This window comes from Candoia aspera, chromosome 8 (genome assembly GCF_035149785.1).
Source record: "Candoia aspera isolate rCanAsp1 chromosome 8, rCanAsp1.hap2, whole genome shotgun sequence".
NCBI classification, from domain to species: domain Eukaryota; kingdom Metazoa; phylum Chordata; class Lepidosauria; order Squamata; family Boidae; genus Candoia; species Candoia aspera.
The window spans coordinates 23,419,957-23,447,494 of NC_086160.1; the positions used below are offsets into that span (position 1 = coordinate 23,419,957).

Here is a 27,538-nt window from a genome sequence, read left to right on the forward strand (position 1 = left end):
TATACTAATAAGTGAACACATCTGAAAAGTGACCCAGTCTATGACCAAGTAAAAGAAGCAAAATTGAAAGGTGTTTGTTTGGCTAAGGAAGAGCAGAGGAAAGCTTGTAAGAATTCACCACAGAGCAGTAAACAACTATAGCTACAAAAAAACCACAAGCAATGTAAATTCAAGTTTGTTTAAAAATAAAGGTTTAAAGAAGAAGAGGAAGACTATAAGTGTGGGAGAGCATGTTCCAGACATGAGACGTCAGAAAATAATAACGGAAAAATAGAGAAACATGGCAAAAACATGCCCCAGCATGAAGTACAGCAAGTGAGGGAAGACAATGCAAGGATGACTTGAAACCAAGATAGAGCATAAACCTGGGTTTCAAACAAGAGGAACAAAGTGGCAGGAAAAAGGGGTGATGTGTGCAAGAAAATACAAACATACCATTATTTGTAGGAACATGGATGCTGTCCTAACAAATCAAGCCTATGAAACATCAGGACAAAGAATTTCAGATTTGGAATTATTCCATAAGGAGTTAAGGTATTTCAGGAACAGCTTTTTGTAGAATTTAAGTACCAAATGTTTACAATATGCAAGCTGAAGACAGATTGTTAGGGGAAAGCTTATGTATCCAGGGTTCCACAAAAGACAGTTTAACTTCGTGGGGAAACTAATGCAGTTTCATTTATGTCATATTTGGCAATGAAGAGCTACATAAATTTTGGCAGGTTAGTTGTATAAAAATATTATTTATGCACAATAAATCCATATTAGAAAAAAAGTAATATCTCATCTCTGATGAATCAGGATGTTTTTCTGATGGATGATGGGAACAATGTTCTCACATCTGAGACTCCACAGCTGCCAAGCTGCAGAAAATAATGTGCTTTTATTCGATCCATCGCTGACAACTTGTTGCTTGTTTCTATGGAACAGAAATCTAGTTACTATGACAATTTATTTGAATAGACCAGTTACGGGAAAAGAAACAAAATCAGAATAGCCTCTCTCTCTCTGCTGGTGTTTGACATGAAATCAGGTCTTCCAGGTGTGCAAGGGAATATTTAAGAGGTAGGCTATCTGTGTACTCTTCAGATACATACTGTAACTGATCTTAAGCTATATATTATGACTGGTAGTTTAAAACCTGTAGAAGAAAAAATGATTTCCTTAAGTAAAGCAATTAAAAGCAGGTGATTAAATGATTACAATTAGTTATTAAAAGATTTCTCTGTGAACATCATCTCTTTAAGTACCTAGAGCCATTTTGATTCTCTAAATGGATAAGATTATTATTATTCAGTTCCATAATAATTTGTCTAACCATTTTAGTTAAACAGCCACCTAACAAATTTCAGACAGCATAGAGATTTGTGTTTTTTTTTCTCACTAAGTTTTATGCTAATATTTGTAATTAGGTTTTAAAGGGAGATTAGAATGTGATACTCATTCTAGTCAATAAAGCAGAAAATTATACTGATTCACTAAATCCATGATCTAGAGTTCCTGAATAATGTTCACGTACTAGATTTGGCTTGTGATTCTACTTCTAGTTTCTTTCATCTTTGGCTTGGTCTAATGTCAACAGATCTTCAAAAAAGACTGAAACTTGAATTGCAGCTCAAACAAGTTATGCCACTGAATGTTGCTATGAGTCTGTGCTGCCTGGGAAACTTACCCATTTCCATAAACCAAGAGCAGAAGGATAAATAGATAGGTCATATAGTTTGGAAGCATTCCTAAGACTGAATGCTACTGTTGTTTTGTGGGTATTTCATAAATAGATATGAGAAGAAATTTGGAAAAAATGAAGTATAGAGATTTGTGATCTGCTGATAAGATATTTAGTTATATGACAGTAAAGGTAATGTGCTTTGTGATCTGCCTTTGATTGCCAGTTCCTTGTTTAAATGATCTCTTTGGAAGGAAATGTTTAGATATATGTTTGTATTGTAGGTAATTGATTCTAAGGTCAGGAAAAAGCAAAATTATTTGGCAAAGCCAAAGAGGCAATAAAATATAATCTGTACATTTGCTCATTCAGCCATGTTGGCAACTTACAGAAAGCGAAATTTGCTTCAGAAGTCTTTACGCTCAGTAAGTATATATTTTTTTTAAGATGAAAAATTCATTTTAACCTTTTTTCTATTTATGTTAGTTTATGTTTCCATATAATATATATTCCAGAGAGGTAGGTAACAGGGAAACAAATGTAATGATTTCAGGTATACGTAAGGTGGGTTAGTAGCTCATTGATACTAGTGGGGTATCTCTAAAGCATCACACAAAATTACAAGAATTAGTATTATTTTCTGCAGACTTTTTTATACAAATGCTAAGCTATACATAGTTTTAAAACACAAAGCTAGAATATAACAATAGCAAAGAGCAAGGAAAAATTGCACCATTAAAGAACAGATTTTAAAAAAATAAAAGTGCTACTAATTATACAAATGACATTGTACAATTGACACACAGATACTTGCCTAGTCTCCAGCAATGAACATTATTTTTTCCACATTCAGATATAAAGATTGTTGCAGTATTGGAGCTCAGTAAGGTTTTATGCTATATTTTTTTTCTACAGGATGATAAAGGAATTGTTGCTTTACCTCCAATTCATAAGCAACCAATGGAAAATGTGACAAATGTATGTATATTTAAATAATAATGCATGTTTTCCTTCAATGTAAGTTGTGCTATATTCAGTGAGGTGTACCCCATAGAAAATAAGCTGAGGGAGCAATGCCTAAATGTACAACCTAAAAATCAAATTGAACATAACTGAAATCTGAAATGGACATCTAGAGTTTTTCTGAGCTGGAACAGAACTTGAGCCATTATCTGGCAGCTTTTGCTGAATCTCAGCCAGAAGAGGAACTGGATGAGTGAAGATTAAGTTATGATTGGGAGTTAAATCTATTATCTGGCAATTCAAAAAGAGCAAAATTCACCATGCAAGGAGCAGTGAGCAGCCCCTCCCCTCCATAAATCTGGCTGTGATGTCAACAAAGAGCCAATCACCAGCAGATACAGCCAGACATCTGCACTGTGAAGATCTTAATATATCAGGGAGGCCTCTATAGTGCAGAGAGGCACATGTACTTGCCATAATTGGTTCCTTACTAATACTGTAGTGTGATGTACTGATCAAAGCTACTCCCTGTTCTTCACAAGGTGAGTTTTATACTTCATTTGTATCACCTGAATGAGCTATTGGCTCTAGCAGAACCAGAGTAAGGACATATAAACCAATATTTAGAAGAATGTATAGATTTTGCACAAGGAAGTAAAGTCTGCGAAGTTCGTTTGCTTATGTATCTTTCCAGACCAAGGCATCAGAGTGTACAATATTGACCATGGCAAGAGGTATATTACAGAGTGGGGTGTCAATATTTCAAAGCTTGGGAAGCAGTAATTTCCTGGGTCCTTAATGAAGGTTAGGTAAAATATGATACCAATAACATATAAGAATTACTTTGGGGCTGGCTTTAAACTTCAACACATGGTTTAAACATCTGCCTATTTTATTAACTCTCCCCGAAGTAGTATCTTGTCTGAGGAGGAATTCTGAAGATCTTCAAAGCTTGCATTCTTTTTAAACATTTTGGTTAATCCTTGTAAAAATGGACCAGCACAACTGTTAATGCTTTTTATGTGGCAATTTGGTCTTCCACAAATTCTTGCTGTTTCAATATTAGCTCAATTAAAAAAAACCTACTGCACTAAAATTCTTATTTGCCCCAATACATGCACCTTGTACAAACATTTCCCTCATATATAATTTTATCCAAAACAGTGTTTCTTAACCTTAAGAAAGTGTGGACTTCAACTAACAGAATTCCCCAGCCAGGGAATTGAAGTCCACACATCTTAAAGTTGTCAAGGTTGAGAAACACTGCTCTAAAATAATGCATTATACCTGCACTCCTGTAGTCAATGGGGAGGTATCCTAGGGGCCATTTTGGATCTTTGCCTGCAAGAGTAGACTGAGAAAACTTCCTTTGGATATGAACTTTGCATTCTCTCTTTGCCACTGAAATTTTAAATAGTAGAAACAAAGAAGGGGCAGATCAGAGAGCATTCTACGTATGTTGCAGGAAAAATCCACAGGCCTTCATGCCTCTGACAAGCCCAGAAGAGGTGGAAAAAACTATGTCAGCAAGGTTAATTTTGCACCTATTGACATAAATATGAGGGCAGGAGAAAGCAGAACAGTGTTCTTTTTCCCCTTTAATTCTTATTAGTGCAAGCCCAGCAGGGCTTTGAGCTTTTTGAAGGCTCCAACATCAAAGTTCCTTACCCATCACAGAACTGAGGGTACAAGGTGATGTACGTAAGCAGTTTAGCTTTTGAGGTATTCAAAATTTGAGGTAATGGAATTATACCAGTCTACAACATCACAAAGATTTAGTTAATAATAAAAATATAATGTACTACAAGAATACTAGTATCTGCACCATCCAGCCACATCAAATGCCAGTTATATAGCTGACTAGCATTCAGTCTTGACAACACAGCAGAAAACAGGCAGCTGACATCTCTAAATCATTGCAGTTACCTTAAAATAATGATTGTTTTCATCTCCACAAGTACTTATCTTAATGTGCGTGTTTGAGACCTGAGAGAACAATAATTCTACATTAAACACATTTATCTTTGTTTTTAGCGTTCCAGCAACTTGAATATCCAAAAATGCACTACTGATATGATCCAAGAAACATTCTTCTCACCACAGATTTCAAATTCACAGAAATATTTGTACAAAGATACGTGCTCAAAATGTACTGGGGTGAGTTACCATCTGACTTTCTTATTAGCCAAGTAGTGGATGATGAGGTAATCTATGCTTATTACCATTTTAATGAACATTCAGTTTAATAATAACAGTCCAAGATGGATGCACAAAAGTGATAAAAGCAAATAAGAAACATTAACGTGTTTCTTTTAAAAATAGGAGAATCAATTCTTATTATGAAATACAGAATGCTATGTGAAACACAGGAGTAAAATATTGTTTGTTGTTTATTCGTTCAGTCGCTTCCAACTCTTCGTGACTTCATGGACCAGTCCACGCCAGAGCTTCCTGTCGGTCGTCAACACCCCCAGCTCCCCCAGGGACAAGTCTGTCACCTCTAGAATATCATCCATCCACCTTGCCCTTGGTCGGCCCCTCTTCCTTTTGCCCTCCACTCTCCCTAGCATCAGCATCTTCTCCAGGGTGTCCTGTCTTCTCATTATGTGGCCAAAGTATTTCAGTTTTGCCTTTAATATCATTCCCTCAAGTGAGCAGTCTGGCTTGATTTCCTGGAGGATGGACTGCTTTGATCTTCTTGCAGTCCAAGGCACTCTCAGAATTTTCCTCCAGCACCACAGTTCGAAAGCATCTATCTTCCTGCTCTCAGTCTTCCTTATGGTCCAGCTCTCGCAGCCATATGTTACTACGGGGAATACCATTGCTTTAACTACGTGGACCTTTGTTGTCAGTGTGATGTCTCTGATCTTAACTATTTTATCAAGATTTGTAATTGCTGTCCTCCCAAGAATTAAGCATCTTCTGATTTCCTGGCTGCAGTCAGGGTCTGCAGTAACCTTTGCGCCTAGAAATACAAAGTCTGTCACTGCCTCTACATTTTCTCCCTCTATTTGCCAGTTATCAATCAAGCTAGTTGCCATAATTTTGGCTTTTTGAGGTTTAACTGCAACCCCGCTTTTGTACTTTCTTCTTTCACCTTTGTCGTAAGGCTCCTCAGTTTCTCCTCGCTTTCAGCCATCAAAGTGGTATCATCTCTATATCTGAGATTGTTAATGTTTCTTCCAGCAATTTTAACTCCAGCCTTGGATTCCTCAAGCCCAGCATGTCGCATGATGTGTTCTGCATACAGGTTGAATAGGTAGGGTGAGAGTATACAACCCTGCCATACTCCTTTCCCAACCTTAAACCATTACGTTGTTCCGTGTCTGTTCTTACCATTGCTACTTGGTTGTTATACAGATTCCCCAGGAAGCAGACAAGATGACTTGATATCCCCATACCACCAAGAACTTGCCACAATTTGTTATGGTCCACACAGTCAAAGGTTTTAGAATGGTCAATAAAACAGAAATAGATGTTTTTCTGAAACTCCCTGGCTTTTTCCATTATCCAGCGGATATTGGCAATTTGGTCCCTAGTTCCTCTGCCTTTTCTAAACCCAGCTTGTACATCTGGCAATTCTTGCTCCATGAGTTGTTTGAGTCTACCTTGCAGGATCTTGAGCATTACCTTACTGGCATGTGAAATAAGTGCCACTGTTCAATAGTTTGAACATTCTTTAGTGTTCCCCCTTTTTGGTATGGGGATATAAGTTGATTTTTTCCAGTCTGATGGCCATTCTTGTGTTTTCCAAATTTGCTGGCATATAGCATGCATTACCTTGACAGCATCATCTTGCAAGATTTTGAACAGTTCAGCTGGGATGCCGTCGTCTCCTGCTGCCTTGTTATTAGCAATGCTTCTTAAGGCCCATTCAACCTCACACTTCAGGATGTCTGGCTCTAGCTCACTGACCACACCATCAAAGCTATCCCCGATATTGTTATCCTTCCTATACAGGTCTTCCGTATATTCTTGCCACCTTTCCTTGATCTCTTCTTCTTCTGTTAGGTCCTTGCCATCTTTGTTTTTGATCATACCCATTTTTGCCTGGAATTTACCTCCGATGTTTCTAATTTTCTGGAAGAGGTCTCTTGTCTGTCTTATTCTATTGTCTTCTTCCACTTCTGCGCATTGGTTGTATAAAAATAATTCCTTATGTCTTCTGGCTAACCTCTGGAATTTTGCATTTAATTGGGCATATCTCCCCCTATCACTGTTGCCTTTTGCTTTCCTTCTTTCTTGGGCCACTTCTAGTGTCTCAGCAGACAGCCATTTTGCCTTCTTGGTTTTCTTTTTCTTTGAGATGTATTTTGTTGCCCCCTCCTGAACAATGTTGTGAACTTCTGTCCATAGTCCTTCCAGGACCCTATCTACTAGATCTAGTCCTTTAAATCTATTCTTCACCTCCACTGCATATTCATTAGGAATATTAGTGAGCTCATATCTAGCTGATCTGTGGGTCTTCCCTAATCTCTTTAGTCTGGTCCTAAATTGTGCAATAAGAAGTTCGTGATCTGAAGTACAGTCAGGTCCAGGTCTTGTTTTTGCCAACTGTATAGATGTCCACCACCTTTGGCTGCAAAGGATGTAGTCAATCTGATTTCGGTGTTGTCCATCTGGGGAAGTCCATGTATAAAGCCATCTCTTAGGTTGTTGGAAGAGAGTGTTTGTTATGCAGAGTGAGTTGTCTTGGAAGAATTCTATTAGTCTATGTCCTGCTTCATTTTGTTCTGCCGGGCCATGCTTACCTGTAATTCCAGGTGTCATTTGACTACCCACCTTAGCATTCTAGTCTCCTGTAATGAAAATAACATCTCTTTTAGGCATATTGTCCAGTAGGTGCTGCAGATCCTCATAGAACTGCTCTACTTCAGCTTCTTCAGCATCTGTGGTTGGGGCGTATGTTTGGATCACTGTGATGTTAAATGGCTTGCCCTGCATTCGAATTGAGATCATTCTATTGGATTGTTTTTTGGATTGTATCCAAGCACTGCTTTAGCCACTTTACTATTAATGATGAAGGCTACTCCATTTCTTCTGTGGTCCTCTTGTCCACAGTAGTAGATCTGGTGGTCATCTGATGTGAAGTGGCCCATTCCAGTCCATTTCAGTTCACTGACACCCAAAATGTCTATCTTTAATCTTGACATCTCACTAATAACCACATCCAATTTGCCCTGGCTCATAGATCTTACATTCCAGGTTCCAATGGTGTGTTGATCCTTAGAACATCAGATTCGCTCTTCACCACCAGCACTGTCAGCTGCTAGCCATCTTTTTGGCTTTGAGCTAGCTGCGTCATCACATCTGGGGCTAGCTGAATGTATCCTCTATTCCTCCCCAGTAGCATTTATACTGTGCCTCTGCTGATTTTACCATGTGGGGATGGAGGTGTATTCATCTGCAAAATCCCTGAGAGCTGAACTCAGTCACTCCCCAAAGAATGTACTTAAAAGGATGGACATCAGGTTTTCTTTGCTGGAGGTGAAAAAAAATCTAAGGGATCATTGAACCATGGAATAAGATCATTTGTTATCTTTTTGGAATGGAATTGTAATATATATAAGTAGATTTATGAGAAAATCTCTAAATGTTAAATATGTTAATATGTTGATTTATATACCAAAGCTTTGGCATCTGACTGTTTATGAGGAATGATGGCTGTATGGAGGGTGTCTAAAAGAATTATACTGAAAAATTGGAAAAGCTATTACAGATGTTAAGGAATGGCTTTTGGAAATGTGTAATTTATTCATCTTGGAAAAGGCAATATTGTCTACTAATCAAAGGGTGAAACAATATATGCTACTTTGGCAGAGATTTTGTGATATTTTATAGTAATATATATTACACTATAGTACTATATAGTATTTATTAGTAAACCAGTGACTATTGATAAATTTAATATATAAGTTAAGCTATTTTTTTTATTTTCCTAGTTTGTTTGGGTTTTTAAAATTCTTTTTCTCTTTTTTGTTTCCATTATTTTTTCTTTAAGTTTAAGAATTGTTTCATTTGATTGTGTTGTTTTACTGTATTTTGGGGTTTGGTCAATATTTTGTATTTTGAAAAATAGCAAAAATTAAAAAGAGGACTATTCTCTGATTCCCAAACCAGTGGCTGCTATTTTGACAACATGTGTATGTGTTTATGTACATGTGTTAGAGCTCCTCTTGTTTGTAAAAATGACATCATAATGTATCCAAGCATACTTAGCTATGGAATGATATATTTGGGTGACAAAAGAGGAGGACTATTCAAAAAGCATTATTTTGCTGTGAATTAGCTTTGTTTCCTATGAGTGTTATCACACAGTGACACTTGATTATCAGACATGGGCAACTTTGGACCACAACTTTCATAATTCTTGAGCATTAGACATGATGACTTGGGTTGATGTGAATTGTTTCAAAACATCTGGCATATACCACCTGTACCCTTGAGTTAAGTTATGATCACTGTTAACAGAAAGGAGGCAAGTGGGACGACCCCAGTGTGTCCCTTTGCTGAAATAAGGCTTTCAAAAACAAATGCTGGAGAAAAAATCTTCTAAAAATGAAAAGAAATGAGACTTTTAATGAAGGAGAAAAATCACTGGTCCCCCCACCCCAGGGTTATTACTATGCCCTCATTGTTAGTTGGTAATATATCCAGGTGAAATAGTATTTTTAAGTAGATAGTTAGCAAATTAATACGGTACTGTTTTTAAAATATTAAATATATTAAATTGCCTCTAGAAACAAAAATGTCATTGGCATATTCCATATGTAAACGTAACTGAAGAAACAGACATGAAAGTGAAGAAGCACTTAAAGGTAGGTGATTATTTCTTCCTTTAAACATTTGGAAAAACCTGGAAAGCAGCATTTTCCTAATGTCTGTCTTGGTTCCTTCCAGCATCAAATGTACTTTCGCTTTGCTAAAAGACTGAACCGCTCTTCAAGCAGTAAAAGACACCTATACAATACAGAGGCACTAATCAAGAAGGTAGGAGATACCATTCCATAAATCGAACTTCTCTAATACAGATTTGGGGAGTATTATGCCACTAAATAACAGACAGGTAAGATGATAAACATGTGGCTTAGGTGTATATTCTCCCATTCCTCAATCATATTTTTAAGATAATTTGTTCAAATGGAAGATTAAAGATTTTATAGAATTACAGACCAGGTTGTAAATGGAATCCTGTTTCTTCTGAATTGGTATTTTTCAAATTTGATCACAAACCGAACGTGGTTTCAAAGGAACGGAGTTAATTCAAGAGTACATCAGTATGAAAAACTGATGGAATTTCTGTTGCTAGCTACCTATTTTGTTATCCCAAACACTGGAAAAATAAAGTAAAACCAAAATGTCATTTACAAGCATGGGAAATTGCTTTGTCTGAAAAATCAAAATTAACAACAAACAGCCTTGAATAAATTTTCAGTTAAGGATAATTTTATTCAAATCTATATTGATTGCAAATTCAGCTACCGTATATTAATAATGCTTTACTAATAAATTACCTTCATCTATACAAATGTTATGGGTAGAAATACTGAACGTGAATGTTTAAAATGTTAGCATTTCTCTTAAGATCACACACACACACACAATCATACTGTATGTACACTCCCGTGATTAAGAACACTTTAACAGAAAATCAAATCATACTATGGATAGCACATGGAGACCCATCTTATCACCAAATATTTAGCCACAGTCTGCATCTCAATCCTTCATTCAATATCTTTCCACTGATACCATCTCATATAGTCCTTACAAAACCAATGGTGTAATGAGAGTTAGCAAAATTTAAGACTGTCTTGTTCTTTCTAATTCTGTTGCTCTGTAATGTGCTACTTTCACTGAAGAAAAGAGATACTTGGGGTTCTGTCGTCGTTACAAAAATGTATGGTTATTAGTAGAGAATGTATTCATGTTATATTTTATATAACTAATTACAAGTTTCTTCTTTTTCTTTAGCAGGAAGCAAACAGTACAGGTCAGGTCAAAGGTTACCATACAGCTGTCAATATATGTTCAGATGAACCTCTGGTTAGAGACAAAATCTCTGAATTGATTGAAAATTCCAAATACAAGACAACCAAAATACAAAGATCAATGGATATAGACAGAGGGCTCCTCCAAAGACAAACAAGTGGTGAATGCCTTCATTTGGAAGTAAAAGACACAGTCAAGGAAACCAATAGAAGGATAATGAATTTATCAAGAAGCACACTTTCAGGGTCTCTGCAGTTCTCAGACATAAATGGCTCAAAAGATAATGAAGCAGAAAGGGCTGTTCGCAAGCGTTACCCTTTTTTGACTGCATCTCATCTGAAAACCCAGACTGAAGAAACTAAACCCTGTAGCCTTTTCCTAATGCAAACTCAGGATGCCAGTAATGATATAAGATGTTGTCAGAAGAACCCAGCAGATACCAAAACAAACAGGGCCATAATGAGAGGAGAAATCCATTTGCCCTGTTTAACCAGAAAGAAAATGTTTACAATCTATATTTGTGGAGGTTATCAAGGTATTTTCAGAAGATTTGGGAATTTAAATTTTTATAAAAGGTCAAAATCTAATCTAAACAAGAAAGAACATTCCTTGAGGTTTAAATAGATTTTCACTAGGAAGCAAAGTAATGGCATTCTTGTAGCATCTTAAAGATGAGCACCTCTGTAATTCCGTATTTGTGTTCATTTCATTAGATGCTACTCAATAAAAAAAATTATGTGAAAATAAATGTGCTAATTGTTAAAGATGCCAGAAGACTTGTCATAGTTTTGCTTCCTAACATGGCTCTCGTCTAGAAACTAGAAAGCACCAGAAGAGGAAGTTGTTCATGCAGAATTGAATTGTTTTTCTTATTTCAATAGTTTTATCTCAGACTTGCTACAGAGGTTGGATCACAAAATAGGAAATTTTAGAAGGGTTTTTTTTAACAAAAGAAAGGCTCATTTCCCTCATCACTTTAATTACTATTTTTAATATTAGAAACAAAATTGATTAAAATATACAGACTTGCATTAAACTAAAGGAATGAAGCCTGAATGTCCCTGTCCTGTATATATAAAGCTTCATAGTCTGATAGCACATGATACAAGAACACTAAACTAAATAGGCTTGGATGTAGTCAGCAGCCGGTTAGTAAGTGCTTGGAAATTCTGCATACTACCTGAAGCAAAGAATAGGGAATATATACTGTATATTCAAATAAACTAAAAGTAATTACAACAATGGTGCTGAAATCAAGAGTAGTCCCTTTTCCAACTCAGTGGGTATTCTCTTTTATATTACAGCTAGACTGGAAATACTGAATATAAATCACACGCTGCAACTCTGCCAATTCTTTCTTTTAAACTTTAGATGTTGCATAGGGGTTTTTTTAAAATCAAGTTAAAGTTATTTAGCAATTTGCTTTGTTATTTTAATTAGATTCAGAAGTAGAACGAAATGCATTAATGGAAAGATCCTTTCCGTGGCTATACAACTACTGTAAAAAGAGAGGTTATGATTTCCGGATGTTTGATCTACGGTGGGGATTAAAAGATGGTACTACTAATGATCATCATATGGCTTCCCTACATATGAGGACATTAAAGAAATGCCAGCAATTGGGATTCCAAACTTTTATTGTAAGTTGAATAGAATTTGCAATGTGTTACTCATCTGATATTTTTACTGTACAGTCTTACACATCTACTCCAAATGTTTTTAGTGAAGTTTGCTGTGATTAGCGCAGATAGTTGCTGAGTTCACTCATGCTGAGAAATTATTTAACCATGGTTTGTTAAATAAGCAACAACGGGCTGAATTCACAACTCATACTAGGCCCTAATATTTGGTTTGGACTTAGTGTGACATGTGAACCCAGTAACTGTACTTTGTAAGCCATTATTTATGGCTTATCACAATGTGTGAATCTAGCCATAAGATTTGTTTTCAACATTCCCTAGTTAAAACCAACCAAGTACAAATCCAACTAATGAAAAGTCTTGCTTTTATGAACCTATTTATATTACAAATCTACTAGATGAAAGAAAAAGTAGAATTACCTACAGTATATAGCAAAATTAATCTGATCATCTGTAGTAACATTTGCTGCATTGAATTAGTTAATTTCCAATTGGCACAGTATATTAAATATATTGGAATGCCATTAGCATCACAGAAAAAAATAATTTGTTTGCTAGGAACCATTTTAAAATTATTTTCTGTGCTGCATTTCAGGTTTTTATTGGCCAGAAGCATGATGATCTCTCTCTTCCAGAAATAATAGGCAAGGAAATTTTTGAGTTGATTAAGGCCATGGTGAAGCATAGGAAGCTGAATACCAAGACATCAAAGCATATACCACCTACTGATTTGAAAGATGAAATCAAAGTAGACAAAAATGAAAGTCAAGGTGAAATTAGTCAAGATGTCCAGGATCCTGATGCATCAACAGAAGAGTCTGAAACTGCAATAAGTAGCCTGAAAGAACATGAAGTGATTAATTCAGATGTGTTGGACTTGCTTAATACTTCTCTTCTCACCCAAAAGACTGTAGCTGAATATGAGAGAGAACTTCAGCTTTTGAATCAATGGTACAGGTTGGATGAAAACTGCATCCCTGCAGTTTACGAGCTTCAACCTATTTGGTAGGTTGGCTTTTGATTTTTCAATTGGCTGGCTTCAGACCTGTCAGGGGACAAAATGGCATTGGTCACTCTTAATAGATTATTTTTGCAAGAACCTCAAGGAGAGGAGTATGCCCCTCTTAGACCTGTTAGATCTCTCAGCACTGTTTGATACCACTGACTATGGTATCCTGCTGGACTGCCTTGTGTGGTGCAGAGCTGCAGGCAGTATTGCAACTGAAACTCTCCCCACGACCCGAGTTCGATCCCAGCGGAAGCTGGATTCTCAGGTAGCCGACTCAGGTCGACTCAGGTCGACTCAGCCTTCCATCCTTCCGAGGTTGGTAAAATGAGTGCCCAGCTTGCTGGGGAAGGTGACGACTGGGGAAGGCAATGGCAAAGCACCCCACTCTATAGTCTGCCAAGAAAATGTGAAAGTGGCATCCCCCCAAAGGGTCAGACATGACTCGGTGCTTGCACAGGGGACCTTTCACACATACCATTTTATGATGGTTCCACTCTTACCAGGCTGGGCGATTCCAGTCAGTAATCAAAGGGGAACAGTGCTTCAGTCCAGTACCACTGTGAGGTAGTGCAGGGCATGATGCTCTCCCCTATAGAAAAGCTGTGTGTTACTTTGAAAGGATATTTCCTGCATGTGTGAGGCTGCTCTGCTTAGAGCTCTGGACTTATTGAAGCAAGTACATCAAAGCAACAAGAAGTACATTTGGCAGCGAGGCAGCTAGATGAAGCACAGCAGCTCATTTGCTTCATTTCAATTGCACAACATGCCAAAGCAGAAGTTATCACTTAGAAACATATTAGATGCATGCAATACACTAAGCTAAAGTTAAACAAACCATATTTATATCTTAGTGCAACTTATGAATTCTGCCACTGTCTAAATTGGGCTTTGTTAACACTAAACTTGCTATTTTTCTTATGCCTTCATGAGTAACCTCACTTACCTCAGTGCATCTGGAATATTTGCATTACTATGGTGTGCATAGTAAATTAAATCTGCATTGACTCTATTCATTTCTAGAAGATTGAGGTTAAAACTAGAACTCAAGGCTGTGGATGCAGATTTAACTGAGAGTTCCCCTACCTTTCCCCAAGGTATCTCTATTCTATTTCTGACAAAAGTGAGTAAGAAATTAGTGACCTCCCAATGTCCAGATGTATTTGGAGGAGACTAGTTTTCTAACCAATTTAGCCAGATTTTCAACTGGAAGGTAGAACAGAGATAGCTTTGGTCATCTTGCTGCATGACCAATACTAAATATTAGATAGCGGTGAGGAAAACAGTTCTACTCTTTTTACCGGATCTCTTGGAGCTTGTTCATACCATTAACCACGGTATCTTTGTGGATTTTTTTGACTGGGGCATTATTTTGTGGCAACTGATTCTCCCGGTCACCAGATGATGGTGCTGTGGGACTACTGCTTTAGAGCTAGGTCACCCATGTATGGTGTCAAACAGGGCTCTAATTTGCCCTCTGTGCTGTTTGACATCCTCATGAAACTGCAGGAAGAGATCAACTGCAGGAAGAGATCAGTATGCTGATGATACCAGCTCAAATGATCCTTGCCATTTAACTCCAAGAAAGCAATAGTGCTGTTAAACATTGGCTAAGTTCAGCAATGAGCTGAATGGAAAGCAAGTTAAAATCAAATACAAGACAAATATGCTGTTTTTTCAGTAGGAAATTTGACTCAAGGATTGTAGTTTAGCCTGTTCTGGGTGCAGCTGCATTCCCTTGCAAGAGCAATTCTGCACCTTGGGAGTGCTCCTTGAACCTCAGGTGTCATCAAATTCATAGGTGGCAGTTCGGACAACAAGTACATTTGTACCTTTATGGGTGTGCACCAGTTGCAGCCATTTCTGTGCTGGTCAATTTTTGCAATCATTACCTACAGCTTGGTTACACCTGTGTTTATTGCAATGTACTTTATGTGAGGATAACTGAAAAGTGTCTGAAAGATGCAGCTGGTGCAAAATCCAACAGGTAGGCTAGTAACCGGTGCCCACTTTAAAAGATCTCTACTACTGTTTTCAGATGTTACTGTAAAGTTTTAAAACACTAAGTATCATAAAGCCTAACTGTTTGAAGAATATTCTCTCCTATTTTGAAACTGTCCAGACATTAAAATTTGTAGAGAATCTTTGGTTTCCTTTGGTTTCAGAGGCCCATCTAGTGGGCACAAGGAAGAGGACCTCCTGCATCACTCCCTGTCTATGGAATGTACTCCCTTCACAGTTTTGTTTGGCTCTCACTTTCTGCCTTTATAAAATCTCTTAACCCAGGCCTTTAAAAGTCAATGGTTGTAACATTATGAGGTTTGAAAATGAACTTGTTTTTACATTTTTTAAATTATACTAGCTTCTTTTACCTTTTATGCCACTTTGGGTGTTCAAGATGAAAACAAGATAACCAAGCAAGCATGTCTTGTCTTGGGAGGCAATCCCACATCTAGAATCACACAATTGCCCTATGTGACCCCATATTTCTTTTGTACATCACACACATATACAAAAGAAGATGGGAAATGTCTCCAGTAGTTGCTTTGAGCTTATCACCAGAGTTAGTGGATTTTACATTGAGATGAGAAGAGCATCTTACTAATTTGAAAGTGGTTTCTCATACTTCGTGCATGTCATGTTGTCTGCCCAGCACAGTGTACAGAGATATCTTCAGTAAAGATCCAAGTCGCAGACAGCAAGCTAAGAACAAATGGTTGGAGACTTTTCAGAAACTGCATAAGATACTTCAGGAATATGCTACAATTGTTTTTGGTCAAGAAGCTGCAGCCATGCTGCTCAGAACAAGTAAGAAGGATATCCAAAATATAATACATATGGTACTTTATTACATTTATTCAGGGAGAGGGGATTTATTATATTAAGTTGATTTGTCTCTGTTTTCCAAGCTTTGCAGCAGGAAGTGGATCAAGGATTCCAAGTCCAAGGAATGTGTGAAGATCACTGTCACTGCTTCAAAAGAAACATAACTGACCTACAGTGCAATCTGTCAGATCCTCAGGCGTCTAAATATATTGATATCCACCCACTGAGACTAGAAGTGAACAAAACAATTAATGAGGAACATCAAAACTTTGTGAAAAGCATTCATTCTAGGGTAGGATTATCAAAAAACCACAGGTTGTCATGTTCTATACAAAATAAGAGTAAATGTGTAAGTATCCCAATTTTGGGGTGGAAATGTTTACAGGTCCATCCTTGATGTATTATGGAACCTGAGAGTTGTAATGCATCTTATTATGATATTGCAAAGCCCGTTGAGGACTCTGGCTAGGCAATGCAGCTGTTTGGAGCAAAATGTATTGGGTATGCTGAAAATCTTGATTTCCTAATCAGCTAAAGACTATATCGTTAATGGGCAAATTAAGGAAAAAAATAAATTTATCGTATTTTTAAAATATTTTTTCACCCTTATACTGTATATTATATCTGCTTTTCAAACAGCTTGGGTTTTTTTTCCCCCTATGACATTTTAAGGAACTTTGGGTCTTTTATTGTGTTAATCTCTTTGCAAGCTCTTTCCTTGATATGGAAGCTAATAGATTTGCCTTCACAGCTTCGTCATACAAATATCTACAACAAGAATGTTAGCTGGGGAAAAGGTGGCATCGATCCCAACAGGAACAGGTCCCATGCCTACTACCTGGAATGTCTTTGCAGTGACTTTCAGAAAATTGTTATTAATCATTTCAACAGGTTAGCTTCATACCTGCTTTGTGAAAAGATCTGTGGACAGAGAATGCATAACTTATTCATAAAGCTAGGTTTCAGTCAACTGGTTTTCTATACTTAAAAAATAAAAATCCTAGAAAGAGAACAGAATCCATTGTTGATGGGTTTCTATGCTTACATTCATTTCCTAAGACAAATTACAAATTAAATTCCATTGTCTATATTTATAGATCACTTCTAATTAATGGGAAATCATGACCAACTTGATTTTTGTGATTCTGTTGTAAGTTTGATTAAGTTTGGATTCAACCCATAAGACATGAAAAGATAAATGTTGGCACACTGAAAGTAATAGTAATTTTCAATAAGTGTGATGCTAAAAAGTAATACCTTTTTGAAAATATTGTGGTTGCTGTTGTTAATTGAATGTTTTAGGTTTGTGCCTATACATATAAGTGTCTCTTTACTTATATTAAACCATTCTTCACCTTTGTGAAAATGTAACTTCAAATAAATACTACACAAAGGAGACAAACCTTACATCCAGTAGTGAATCAGACTAATTCAAAATGATCTGGGATATATATCTGAATTCGAAAGGGAGTGGAAATCCCTCAAAGCAAACTAAATCAAGTTTGAATCCTTTCTTCAACATGCCCTTTTGAGTATAACTGCATACTTTTATGGACACTATAACATATAAATTATTTCTTCTTTATTTCAGTTTGACCAGAATGATCAATTCAGAAGGTATTCCAGAAAGACTATGTGTTAAAAGAAAGCAAGAATTGAACATTCATAATGATGAAGAGATTCTGGAACATGTTCAGCACTATCAGGCCTTGTAAGTTTAGTAGGGTTCTATTGCTTAATTTGCCAGAGATACTTTTCATCAAAGGGAATATACTGAAAGTGGAAATGAGTAGTAAGAGTTCATTAATATATGTGGTAACTTAAAATATAAAGTCATCTTCATTACCTTTTTGTACTGTGGATTTTTGAAGCAAGCTGGATTCAACCCTTCACTTGAACAGCATTCAGGTCATTCCCCAAGAAAAAATACTATGTCACATACTTTAATATTGCATTGCCATACAATAATGAAGCAACATTAGTGGAGTCTGGGGAATTAGCTTTCCTTTTGGAAGGAGCTGTAAAATCAGACAGGTTAAAAATGTGTTGTGTGAGTTGCCTATTCATTTCAGCCTATTCTACTGTTAGTTCTCTTCCTGATGGCATGCACTAAACTGACTTTAGACAGACCAGGGCAAACATTTCTCTGATCATTTGCCTTGGTGTGCAAATAACCCTTCCACCCTGAACAGAGTTGATAAGCATTTCATTGCTTCAGCACAGACAGGGAACTCCATGAGTGGGACTGAAAATCACAGCTTCCAGTCACACAAGAAGTGCTATTGGGTATGCAGCCTATGACACAGCAGCTTTGATCATGCAGCACCAGGTTTAAGTGGACTCTGCTCTGTTTGTTTATTCATTCAGTCGCTTCTGACTCTTCGTGACTTCATGGATCAGCCCATGCCAGAGCTTCCTGTCGGTCGTCAACACCCCCAGCTCCCCCAGGGACAAGTCCGTCACCTCTAGAATATCATCCATCCACCTTGCCCTTGGTCGGCCCCTCTCCCTTTTGTCCTCCGCTCTCCCTAGCATCAGCATCTTCTCCAGGGTGTCCTGTCTTCTCATTATGTGGCCAAAGTATTTCAGTTTTGCCTTTAATATCATTCCCTCAAGTGAGCAGTCTGGCTTGATTTCCTGGAGGATGGACTGCTTTGATCTTCTTGCAGTCCAAGGCACTCTCAGAATTTTCCTCCAGCACCACAGTTCAAAAGCATCTATCTTCCTTCTCTCAGCCTTCCTTATGGTCCAGCTCTCACAGCCATATGTTACTACGGGGAACACCATTGCTTTAACTATGCGGACCTTTGTTGTCAGTGTGATGTCTCTGCTCTTAACTATTTTATCGAGATTTGTCATTGCTCTTCTCCCAAGGATTAAGCGTCTTCTGATTTCCTGACTGCAGTCAGCATCCGCAGTAATCTTCGCACCTAGAAATACAAAGTCTTTCACTGCTTCTACATTTTCTCCCTCTATTTGCCAGTTATCAATCAAGCTGGTTGCCATAATCTTGGTTTTTTTGAGGTTTAGTTGCAAACCAGCTTTTGCACTTTCTTTTTTCACCTTCATCATAAGGCTCCTCAGTTCCTCTTCGCTTTCAGCCATCAAAGTGGTATCATCTGCATATCTGAGATTGTTAATGTTTCTTCCAGCAATTTTAACCCCAGCCTTGGATTCATCAAGCCCAGCTTGTCGCATGATGTGTTCTGCGTACAAGTTGAATAGGTAGGGTGAGAGGATACAGCCCTGCCGTACTCCTTTCCCAATCTTAAAGCAGTCCGTTGTTCTGTGGTCTGTTCTTACTGTTGCTACTTGGACGTTATACAGATTCCTCAGGAGGACTCTGCTTTACTCAACCCAATTTTAGGTGGGTTCACCTAACACAATGAATATAGGCTCTGTTCATGCACCACTGTGGTATCAAATGTGGTTGATTTGTTTGTGGTTCACTTGTGTTGTGTGAACACAGCCAACTTGTTGAAAAACCTTGAGGACAGGATTTTAAGATAAAAGGGGGAAGTGAAACAGAGTTGAGTAGTTTTAACATTATGCCATATTCTTACCTAGTCCCACATCACCCATTCTACTGTAGATATTGCCTTTGTTTTGTTTTGTTTTAATTATACAGACTTAAAAAAATGAATAAATAATAGATTCTGCTTACCCTATTTCTAAGTGGAGCATGTCCCTCCTTGGGGCTGCAGTGGGAGTGGGGGAGTCTTCTTCAAACATTTCTTAGTACTTCCTGGGCCGTTTACCTACAGTTCCCCCTAACAAAGGAGGTCTCTGCAGGTTACCAACTTTGCCACTTGCTATAAAGTACATTTGTAGTCATTCTGGCTCCATTAACCTCTCCTGTTCAAGTGCAAAGCAAGGTATTAATAGTCCTAGAAGCAGACTTTTCTGAATGTCAGTGGGATGGACTTCAGCAAAGGATCGTTACCTTGTCGTGGTGCTGGAGCTTGAGCACCTCAATGATGCCATGAGCTAAACCGTGAAGGGCCACCCAAGACGGGAAGGTCATGACAGAGAGGTCAGACTAAATGCGATCCCTGGGGAAGGTAATGGCAACCCACCCCAGTATTCTTGCCGTGAAAACTAAATGGATCAGTACAACCAGAGATATGTCGGTATACCATCGGAAGGTGAGACCCCCAGGTCGGAAGATGGTCAAAATGCTACTGGGGAGGAACAGAGGATGAGCTCAACTAGCCCCAGACGTGATGACGCAGCTAGCTCAAAGCCGAAAGGACGGCTAGCGGCCGACGGTGCTGGTGGTGAACGGCGAATCCGATGTTCTAAGGATCAACACACCATTGGAACCTGGAATGTAAGATCTATGAGCCAGGGCAAATTGGATGTGGTTATTGGTGAGATGTCAAGATTAAAGATAGACATTCTGGGCGTCAGTGAACTGAAATGGACTGGAATGGGCCACTTCACATCAAATGACCACCAGATCTACTACTGTGGACAAGAGGACCACAGAAGAAATGGAGTAGCCTTCATAATTAATAGTAAAGTGGCTAAAGCAGTGCTTGGATACAACCCAAAAAACGACAGAATGATCTCAATTCGAATTCAGGGCAAGCCATCTAACATCACAGTGATCCAAATATACGCCCCAACCACAAATGCTGAAGAAGCTGAAGTAGAGCAGTTCTATGAGGATCTGCAGCACCTACTGGACAACACGCCTAAAAGAGATGTTATTTTCATCACAGGAGACTGGAATGCTAAGGTGGGCAGTCAAATGACACCTCGAATTACAGGTAAGTATGGCCTGGGAGAACAAAATGAAGCAGGACATAGGCTGATAGAATTTTGCCAAGACAACTCACTCTGCATAACAAACACTCTCTTCCAACAACCTAAGAGACGGCTTTATACATGGACTTCACCAGATGGACAACACCGAAATCAGATTGATTACATCCTTTGCAGCCAAAGGTGGCGGACATCTGTACAGTCGGTAAAAACAAGGCCTGGAGCTGACTGTAGTTCAGATCACGAACTTCTTCTTGCACAATTTAGGATCAGACTAAAGAGATTAGGGAAGACCCACAGATCAGCTAGATATGAGCTCACTAATATTCCTAAGGAATATGCAGTGGAGGTGAAGAATAGATTTAAGGGACTGGACTTAGTAGATAGGGTCCCGGAAGAACTCTGGACAGAAGTTGGCAGCATTGTTCAGGAGGCGGCAACAAAATACATCCCAAAGAAAGAGAAAACCAAGAAGGCAAAATGGCTGTCTGCTGAGACACTAGAAGTAGCCCAAGAAAGAAGGAAAGCAAAAGGCAACAGTGATAGGGGGAGATATGCCCAATTAAATGCAAAATTCCAGAGGTTAGCCAGAAGAGATAAGGAATTATTTTTAAACAAGCAATGCGCGGAAGTGGAAGAAGACAATAGAATAGGAAGGACAAGAGACCTCTTCCAGAAAATTAGAAACATTGGAGGTAAATTCCAGGCAAAAATGGGTATGATCAAAAACAAAGATGGCAAGGACCTAACAGAAGAAGAAGAGATCAAGAAAAGGTGGCAAGAATATACAGAAGACCTGTATAGGAAGGATAACAATATCGGGGATAGCTTTGATGGGGTGCTCAGTGAGCTAGAGCCAGACATCCTGAAGAGTGAGGTTGAGTGGGCCTTAAGAAGCATTGCTAATAACAAGGCAACAGGAGACGACGGCATCCCAGCTGAACTATTCAAAATCTTGCAAGATGATGCTGTCAAGGTAATGCATGCTATATGCCAGCAAATTTGGAAAACACAAGAATGGCCATCAGACTGGAAAAAATCAACTTATATCCCCATACCAAAAAAGGGAAACACTAAAGAATGTTCAAACTATCGAACAGTGGCACTCATTTCACATGCCAGTAAGGTAATGCTCAAGATCCTGCAAGGTAGACTTCAGCAGTTCATGGAGCGAGAATTGCCAGATGTACAAGCTGGGTTTAGAAAAGGCAGAGGAACTAGAGACCAAATTGCCAATATCCGCTGGATAATGGAAAAAGCCAGGGAGTTTCAGAAAAACATCTATTTCTGTTTTATTGACTATTCTAAAGCCTTTGACTGTGTGGACCATAACAAATTGTGGCAGGTTCTTAGTGGTATGGGGATACCAAGTCATCTTGTATGCCTCCTGAAGAATCTGTATAACGACCAAGTAGCAACAGTAAGAACAGACCACGGAACAACAGACTGGTTTAAGATTGGGAAAGGAGTACGGCAGGGCTGTATCCTCTCACCCTACCTATTCAACTTGTACGCAGAACACATCATGCGACAAGCTGGCCTTGAGGAATCCAAGGCTGGAGTTAAAATCTCTGGAAGAAACATTAACAATCTCAGATATGCAGATGATACCACTTTGATGGCTGAAAGCGAAGAGGAACTGAGGAGCCTTATGATGAAGGTGAAAGAAGAAAGTGCAAAAGCTGGTTTGCAGCTAAACCTCAAAAAAACCAAGATTATGGCAACCAGCTTGATTGATAACTGGCAAATAGAGGGAGAAAATGTAGAAGCAGTGAAAGACTTTGTATTCCTAGGTGCGAAGATTACTGCAGATGCTGACTGCAGTCAGGAAATCAGAAGACGCTTAATCCTTGGAAGAAGAGCAATGACAAATCTCGATAAAATAGTTAAGAGCAGAGACATCACACTGACAACAAAGGTCCGCATAGTTAAAGCAATGGTGTTCCCCGTAGTAACATATGGTTGCGAGAGCTGGACCATAAGGAAGGCTGAGCGAAGGAAGATCGATGCTTTTGAACTGTGGTGTTGGAGGAAAATTCTGAGAGTGCCTTGGACTGCAAGAAGATCAAACCAGTCCATCCTCCAGGAAATAAAGCCAGACTGCTCACTTGAGGGAATGATATTAAAGGCCAAACTGAAATACTTTGGCCACATAATGAGAAGACAGGACACCCTGGAGAAGATGCTGATGCTAGGGAGAGTGGAAGGCAAAAGGAAGAGGGGCCGACCAAGGGCAAGGTGGATGGATGATATTCTAGAGGTGACGGACTCGTCCCTGGGGGAGCTGGGGGTGTTGACGACCGACAGGAAGCTCTGGCGTGCGCTGGTCCATGAAGTCACGAAGAGTCGGAAGCGACTAAACGAATAAACAACAACAGTGGGATGGAGGACTCCAATTTTAGTTCAGGAAAAAAATCTTCTATCAGAAGTCTGGGAAAAACTGCTTTGCTCAAGTTGATTAAGAATTGCAATTTTTACCTATGCCATGACATTACAAAAATATGTTTGTTTTTCCATTGCAAATAGGGTTAAACATATAACAGGGAGAGAAATGTTCTTGAGCAAGCTGAAGAATCAGATTACATCTTTAAACAGAAAAGTAACTGTGGTCTGTGGTGAGGCAGGATCTGGGAAAAGTGGGATCATTGCAAAAGTAGCTTCTTTGGCTTCAGACTGGATTTCTGGGTAAGAATCATTACTTCCACTCCTTTCTGACAGGGAAATTAAGAGTTTTCAGTCCTTGGAACTGTAGATAGCTCAAAAATTAGCCTCTAGAAAAGTCAATGGAGGATTTGGACAAAAGTTCTTAACAGACAGATCTTAGCTACTGCTGTCTGGTATGCTTGCTTCTTATGAATTAGCCTGATGTGGATCACAAAGCCCCCTGAATTATGTAAAATAACATTATTCCAAGTTGAAAATACATATTAAGTTTGTATCACTACATTTGCATATTTTATACTCAATCCAGTTCAGTAATCACATGTTTATTTTAGGCCTAAAGTATCTGGACTTAAAAAATCCAGATGACTATTAGATTGCAGCCAAGAGTTAGAGTTTTTATTTATTTAGCATCCCATATAGCACAGCTATTTTATTTATTGAATTGGTTTGGGCCATCATCAGCACAGGATCTTGAGAAAACTCACTGGACAAATAATAAAATACAGTTCTTAAAATATACCAGTGATTACAATGCAGCACAAAACCTTATTATTTCTAGCAGATTCTGAAATAAAATATAATTCAAGCATTGAAAGCTAAGATCTTTTTCTGTTTTTTTAAATGAAAGTGGTTTTTAAGTTTCTAAAATCTGAGTGAATTCAAAAGACCAGAAAAAAGAGCCTCCTCGGAAAGATAGTTTAGAGCGAGAACAACACTACTTTGCCCAGAATCGCCCTCCTTCACCTTATATGATGGAAGCATGTGGACCAGGGGTGTAAGTGCAGACAGGCAGATGTTCAAGTAATCTAGCCCCAAACAAAAAGGACTTTAAAGGTTAAAATCAGAGTTTAAAGTTTAAAGAACTTTTTCCAATTAGGAGGCTTATTTCTCTATTTCTTCCATTTTGACCCAGGAATCTCAGAGTTGTGCTTCGATTTATTGGTATAACTGGAGAAAGCAGAAATGTCCGACAGATGCTTCTGAGTCTTTGCTACCAGATAGCTGACATTTATAATGTTTCTGTTATTTTATCTCAGGTACTATTAATTTCTTCATTTGATCAAGCACCAATGCATTTTTACTGTGCCACCCTGGTTTTTCATATAAGGCAGTAGGCAGCACCGCACAAACTTTGGGCAATCTTGGGATCAAAGTGGGATCAGGTCTCCCTGTGAAAAAACAACATGGTAATGACAAACTGGTCACATAGCTTTGCAATTCCCAGAACTGAAGCTAAGCTTAAGGGCATTTTTACCAATAAAGTAGCTTTGCATGATAGAGTTCAAAGTATCTTGAAAATAATGCCAGCTGTCCTGATTTGATAATAAAGGGAAAGAACACAAATAATGCTTTTTCAGCTGATAATTTTGGTGTGGTCAGAGTTGACAGTGCTCATTATCTGTTCAAGAAAGCAAGGAGAAATCCTTATTTACGTCATTGAACACAATCTCAAAAATGGTCTTGCAGAGAAACAGCACTGTGTAAACACACAAGCAATTTCTGTGAAAGAACATTTTTGAAATTGTGATGCACCTCTTTAAAAATGTTCTCCTTTGCTAACATTTAAAAATGTTATGCAGGCTGCTAGGAATTTTATTTGGCCTTCCTTCTCTCCCCATCCCCACTCCTATTTGTCTCCTAATTTGACCTCTTCAGCATAATTATATCTTCCAATACTATTCCCACTAGTTTTTCCTATGATTATGTAAACTCTCCCTTGAGTTGAGCTTGACTCCTGGTGATTACAAGGGCATGTCTATGCAGTTTTTTGGCAACAATAGGGAAGTGGATTTTCCATCATCTTCCAGTTGTTTTGTTTTGAAATTTCCCACTGTCATCTGCAGCCCTAGGGTTTTCTGATGGTCTCCCATCCGCATCTCAACCAGGCCTGACTCTGCTTTGTTTATTTAGACAAAATTGTACTGCTTTCCTAGAAGACCTGGAATAGAGTCATTCTCAAAGCTTCCGGTACTATCAAGATTCTTAAGGTCGTCTCATCCCCTAAAACTTTTTATAATTCAGTGCCATGGAATTCTGACTGATGGAAAAACATTGGTGGAAGGAATACAGTAATCAATAACATAGTAGGGGACTAAAATGATAATCAAGAAAGATATAATAAAATAGAGTGTTTGGACACACAGGACAGATGAAATACATAAAAAGTGTAGATAGAGTCAAGTAATGGCTTGGATATTTTTCTGATTTAGATGTGATTTAAAATATTCCCATGAAAGAAAATGGGGGCTTCCCATAGATATCAGAAGAGAATAAAATTATAAATTGAGAACAAAATAATAAAAGAATCTAGTATAGCTATGGTTCCGATTCCAGTGTGTTAATCTCAACTGACAGAAAAATAAAACGCAAAGTTGGATATGCTTGAAAGAAAACTTTCCACCCTATAGTGTGCAGTCCTTGGTGCTCTCTGAGCTTGGTTGTTTGTTTGCAGATGGCTCATTACCTGACTAGATAACATCATCAGTGCTAGTGAGTGTGGGGTTTGCTCCCTGTTTATATACAGCAGCTTGCCCTGCCAGTGTTAGTCAGGCCATGAAGCCTCTATAAGCAAACAACGAAGCTCAGAGAGCACCAAGGACTCCACAGTTCCATCCTGAGCTACAGATATTCTCTTCTATTGGAAACACTACAATGTGTTGTTGCAGGATTTGATGGGCATCTAGTCATGGGCTGTGCATGTTCATGGAAGAGGATCTTTGGAAAGTGCTGGAGAGTGAGTACAATACTTCTTTAAGGCAGCCGTACTTTTTTTAGGCTTTTGGGCAAGCCTGAAAAAAAAGACACGGCTACTTGAAGGAAGTACTGAACTAGCACTCCTGTGTGTTCCAAAGCATCTCTCCTGAATCATTTTTAAAGCATGCATAGCCCTACTAATAGCCATTGTGTCCTGATCCACAGTAGAGAACTCATTGCCTATAATGTGTTTCTGTGTTTCTCAAAAAGGATTTTGAAGGACTGGTAGAAGAATTTTCCTCTTTGCTGGAATTGGTTACACAAGAAAAGCCACTTCTAATCTGCCTGGATGGTATAGATGAATTATCCGAAGAATATGATGCTGACCTTTCTTGGATACCCCCTGAATTACCAAGGAATGTGTATTTTATTGTTTCCACATGCTCAGAATCAGACATTTCATGCATCAGAAAACTGGAGGTAAAACGAAGTTCCTGAGTTTCTCAGACAGTTGGAATTCCAAGGAAACTTAATAATGTCAGGCGCTTTTGAAGCAAAAGCACTGGCAACTTATAGTTTTGATTCCTTATAACACGATCATAAATTTGGTGGGATCCTTCAGCACAGGACTCACAACATTGTCCACCAATCACCCTACTGAAGGGCAAAACAAGGCATGTGCTCAGAACTTGTATTAACTGAATTAGTGAAAAGGGTGGATGGAAATTCTGGGAGTCACTGTTCCAGAATATCTAAAGAATGGCAGAATACTGTATTTGTTCTATAGTGTACCTTTAAGGTTCTCAGGAAAAGTTATGTGCCAGCTTATCACCAAGACTCTATTAATCAGTGTTCTGGAATTCTGTTATATTCCCCATATATTATGGGGAATATATTATATTCCAGCACATTTCCTTACCTATTTGTCATGTTCTGTGATATTTAGACAAAATGATAACAGACCAATGATTTTGTTGTAGATGTTGGCATTTGTTGTTTATTCGTTTAGTCGCTTCCGACTCTTCGTGACTTCATGGACCAGCCCACACCAGAGCTTCCTGTCGGTCATCGACACCCCCAGCTCTCCCAGGGACAAGTCCGTCACCTCTAGAATATCATCCATCCACCTTGCCCTTGGTCGGCCCCTCTTCCTTTTGCCCCCCATGCTCCCTAGCATCAGCATCTTCTCCAGGGTGTCCTGTCTTCTCATTATGTGGCCAAAGTATTTCAGTTTTGCCTTTAATATCATTCCCTCAAGTGAGCAGTCTGGCTTGATTTCCTGGAGGATGGACTGGTTTGATCTTCTTGCAGTCCAAGGCA

The 27,538-nt window shown here is 38.4% G+C and overlaps 2 protein-coding genes and 1 long non-coding RNA gene across 3 annotated transcripts in view; all 3 read left to right on the forward strand.

The window, feature by feature from the left end:
- Positions 1 to 4,063: 4,063 nt before the first annotated feature.
- Positions 4,064 to 9,618, forward strand: LOC134502304 (uncharacterized). The gene is made up of 3 exons (XR_010068432.1): positions 4,064 to 4,786; positions 9,370 to 9,447; positions 9,530 to 9,618. It is a non-coding gene; the product is annotated as an uncharacterized LOC134502304 (long non-coding RNA).
- A 2,222-nt stretch (positions 9,619 to 11,840) lies between these two features.
- Positions 11,841 to 17,081, forward strand: LOC134502267 (uncharacterized). The gene is made up of 5 exons (XM_063310502.1): positions 11,841 to 12,261; positions 12,857 to 13,266; positions 15,921 to 16,075; positions 16,177 to 16,385; positions 16,845 to 17,081. The coding sequence occupies exons 1-5, from the start codon at positions 12,088 to 12,090 to the stop codon at positions 17,079 to 17,081; spliced, it is 1,185 nt and encodes a 394-aa protein (XP_063166572.1). The 5' UTR covers positions 11,841 to 12,087.
- Positions 17,082 to 17,214: 133 nt separating this feature from the next.
- LOC134502268 (uncharacterized) overlaps positions 17,215 to 27,538 on the forward strand; it is a 43,340-nt gene continuing 33,016 nt past the window's right edge. The window contains exons 1-5 of the mRNA XM_063310503.1: positions 17,215 to 17,243; positions 17,685 to 17,804; positions 23,387 to 23,545; positions 24,438 to 24,561; positions 26,489 to 26,698. Coding sequence (XP_063166573.1) covers positions 17,215 to 17,243; positions 17,685 to 17,804; positions 23,387 to 23,545; positions 24,438 to 24,561; positions 26,489 to 26,698 — 642 coding nt within the window. The remainder of the gene's footprint in view (positions 17,244 to 17,684; positions 17,805 to 23,386; positions 23,546 to 24,437; positions 24,562 to 26,488; positions 26,699 to 27,538) is intronic.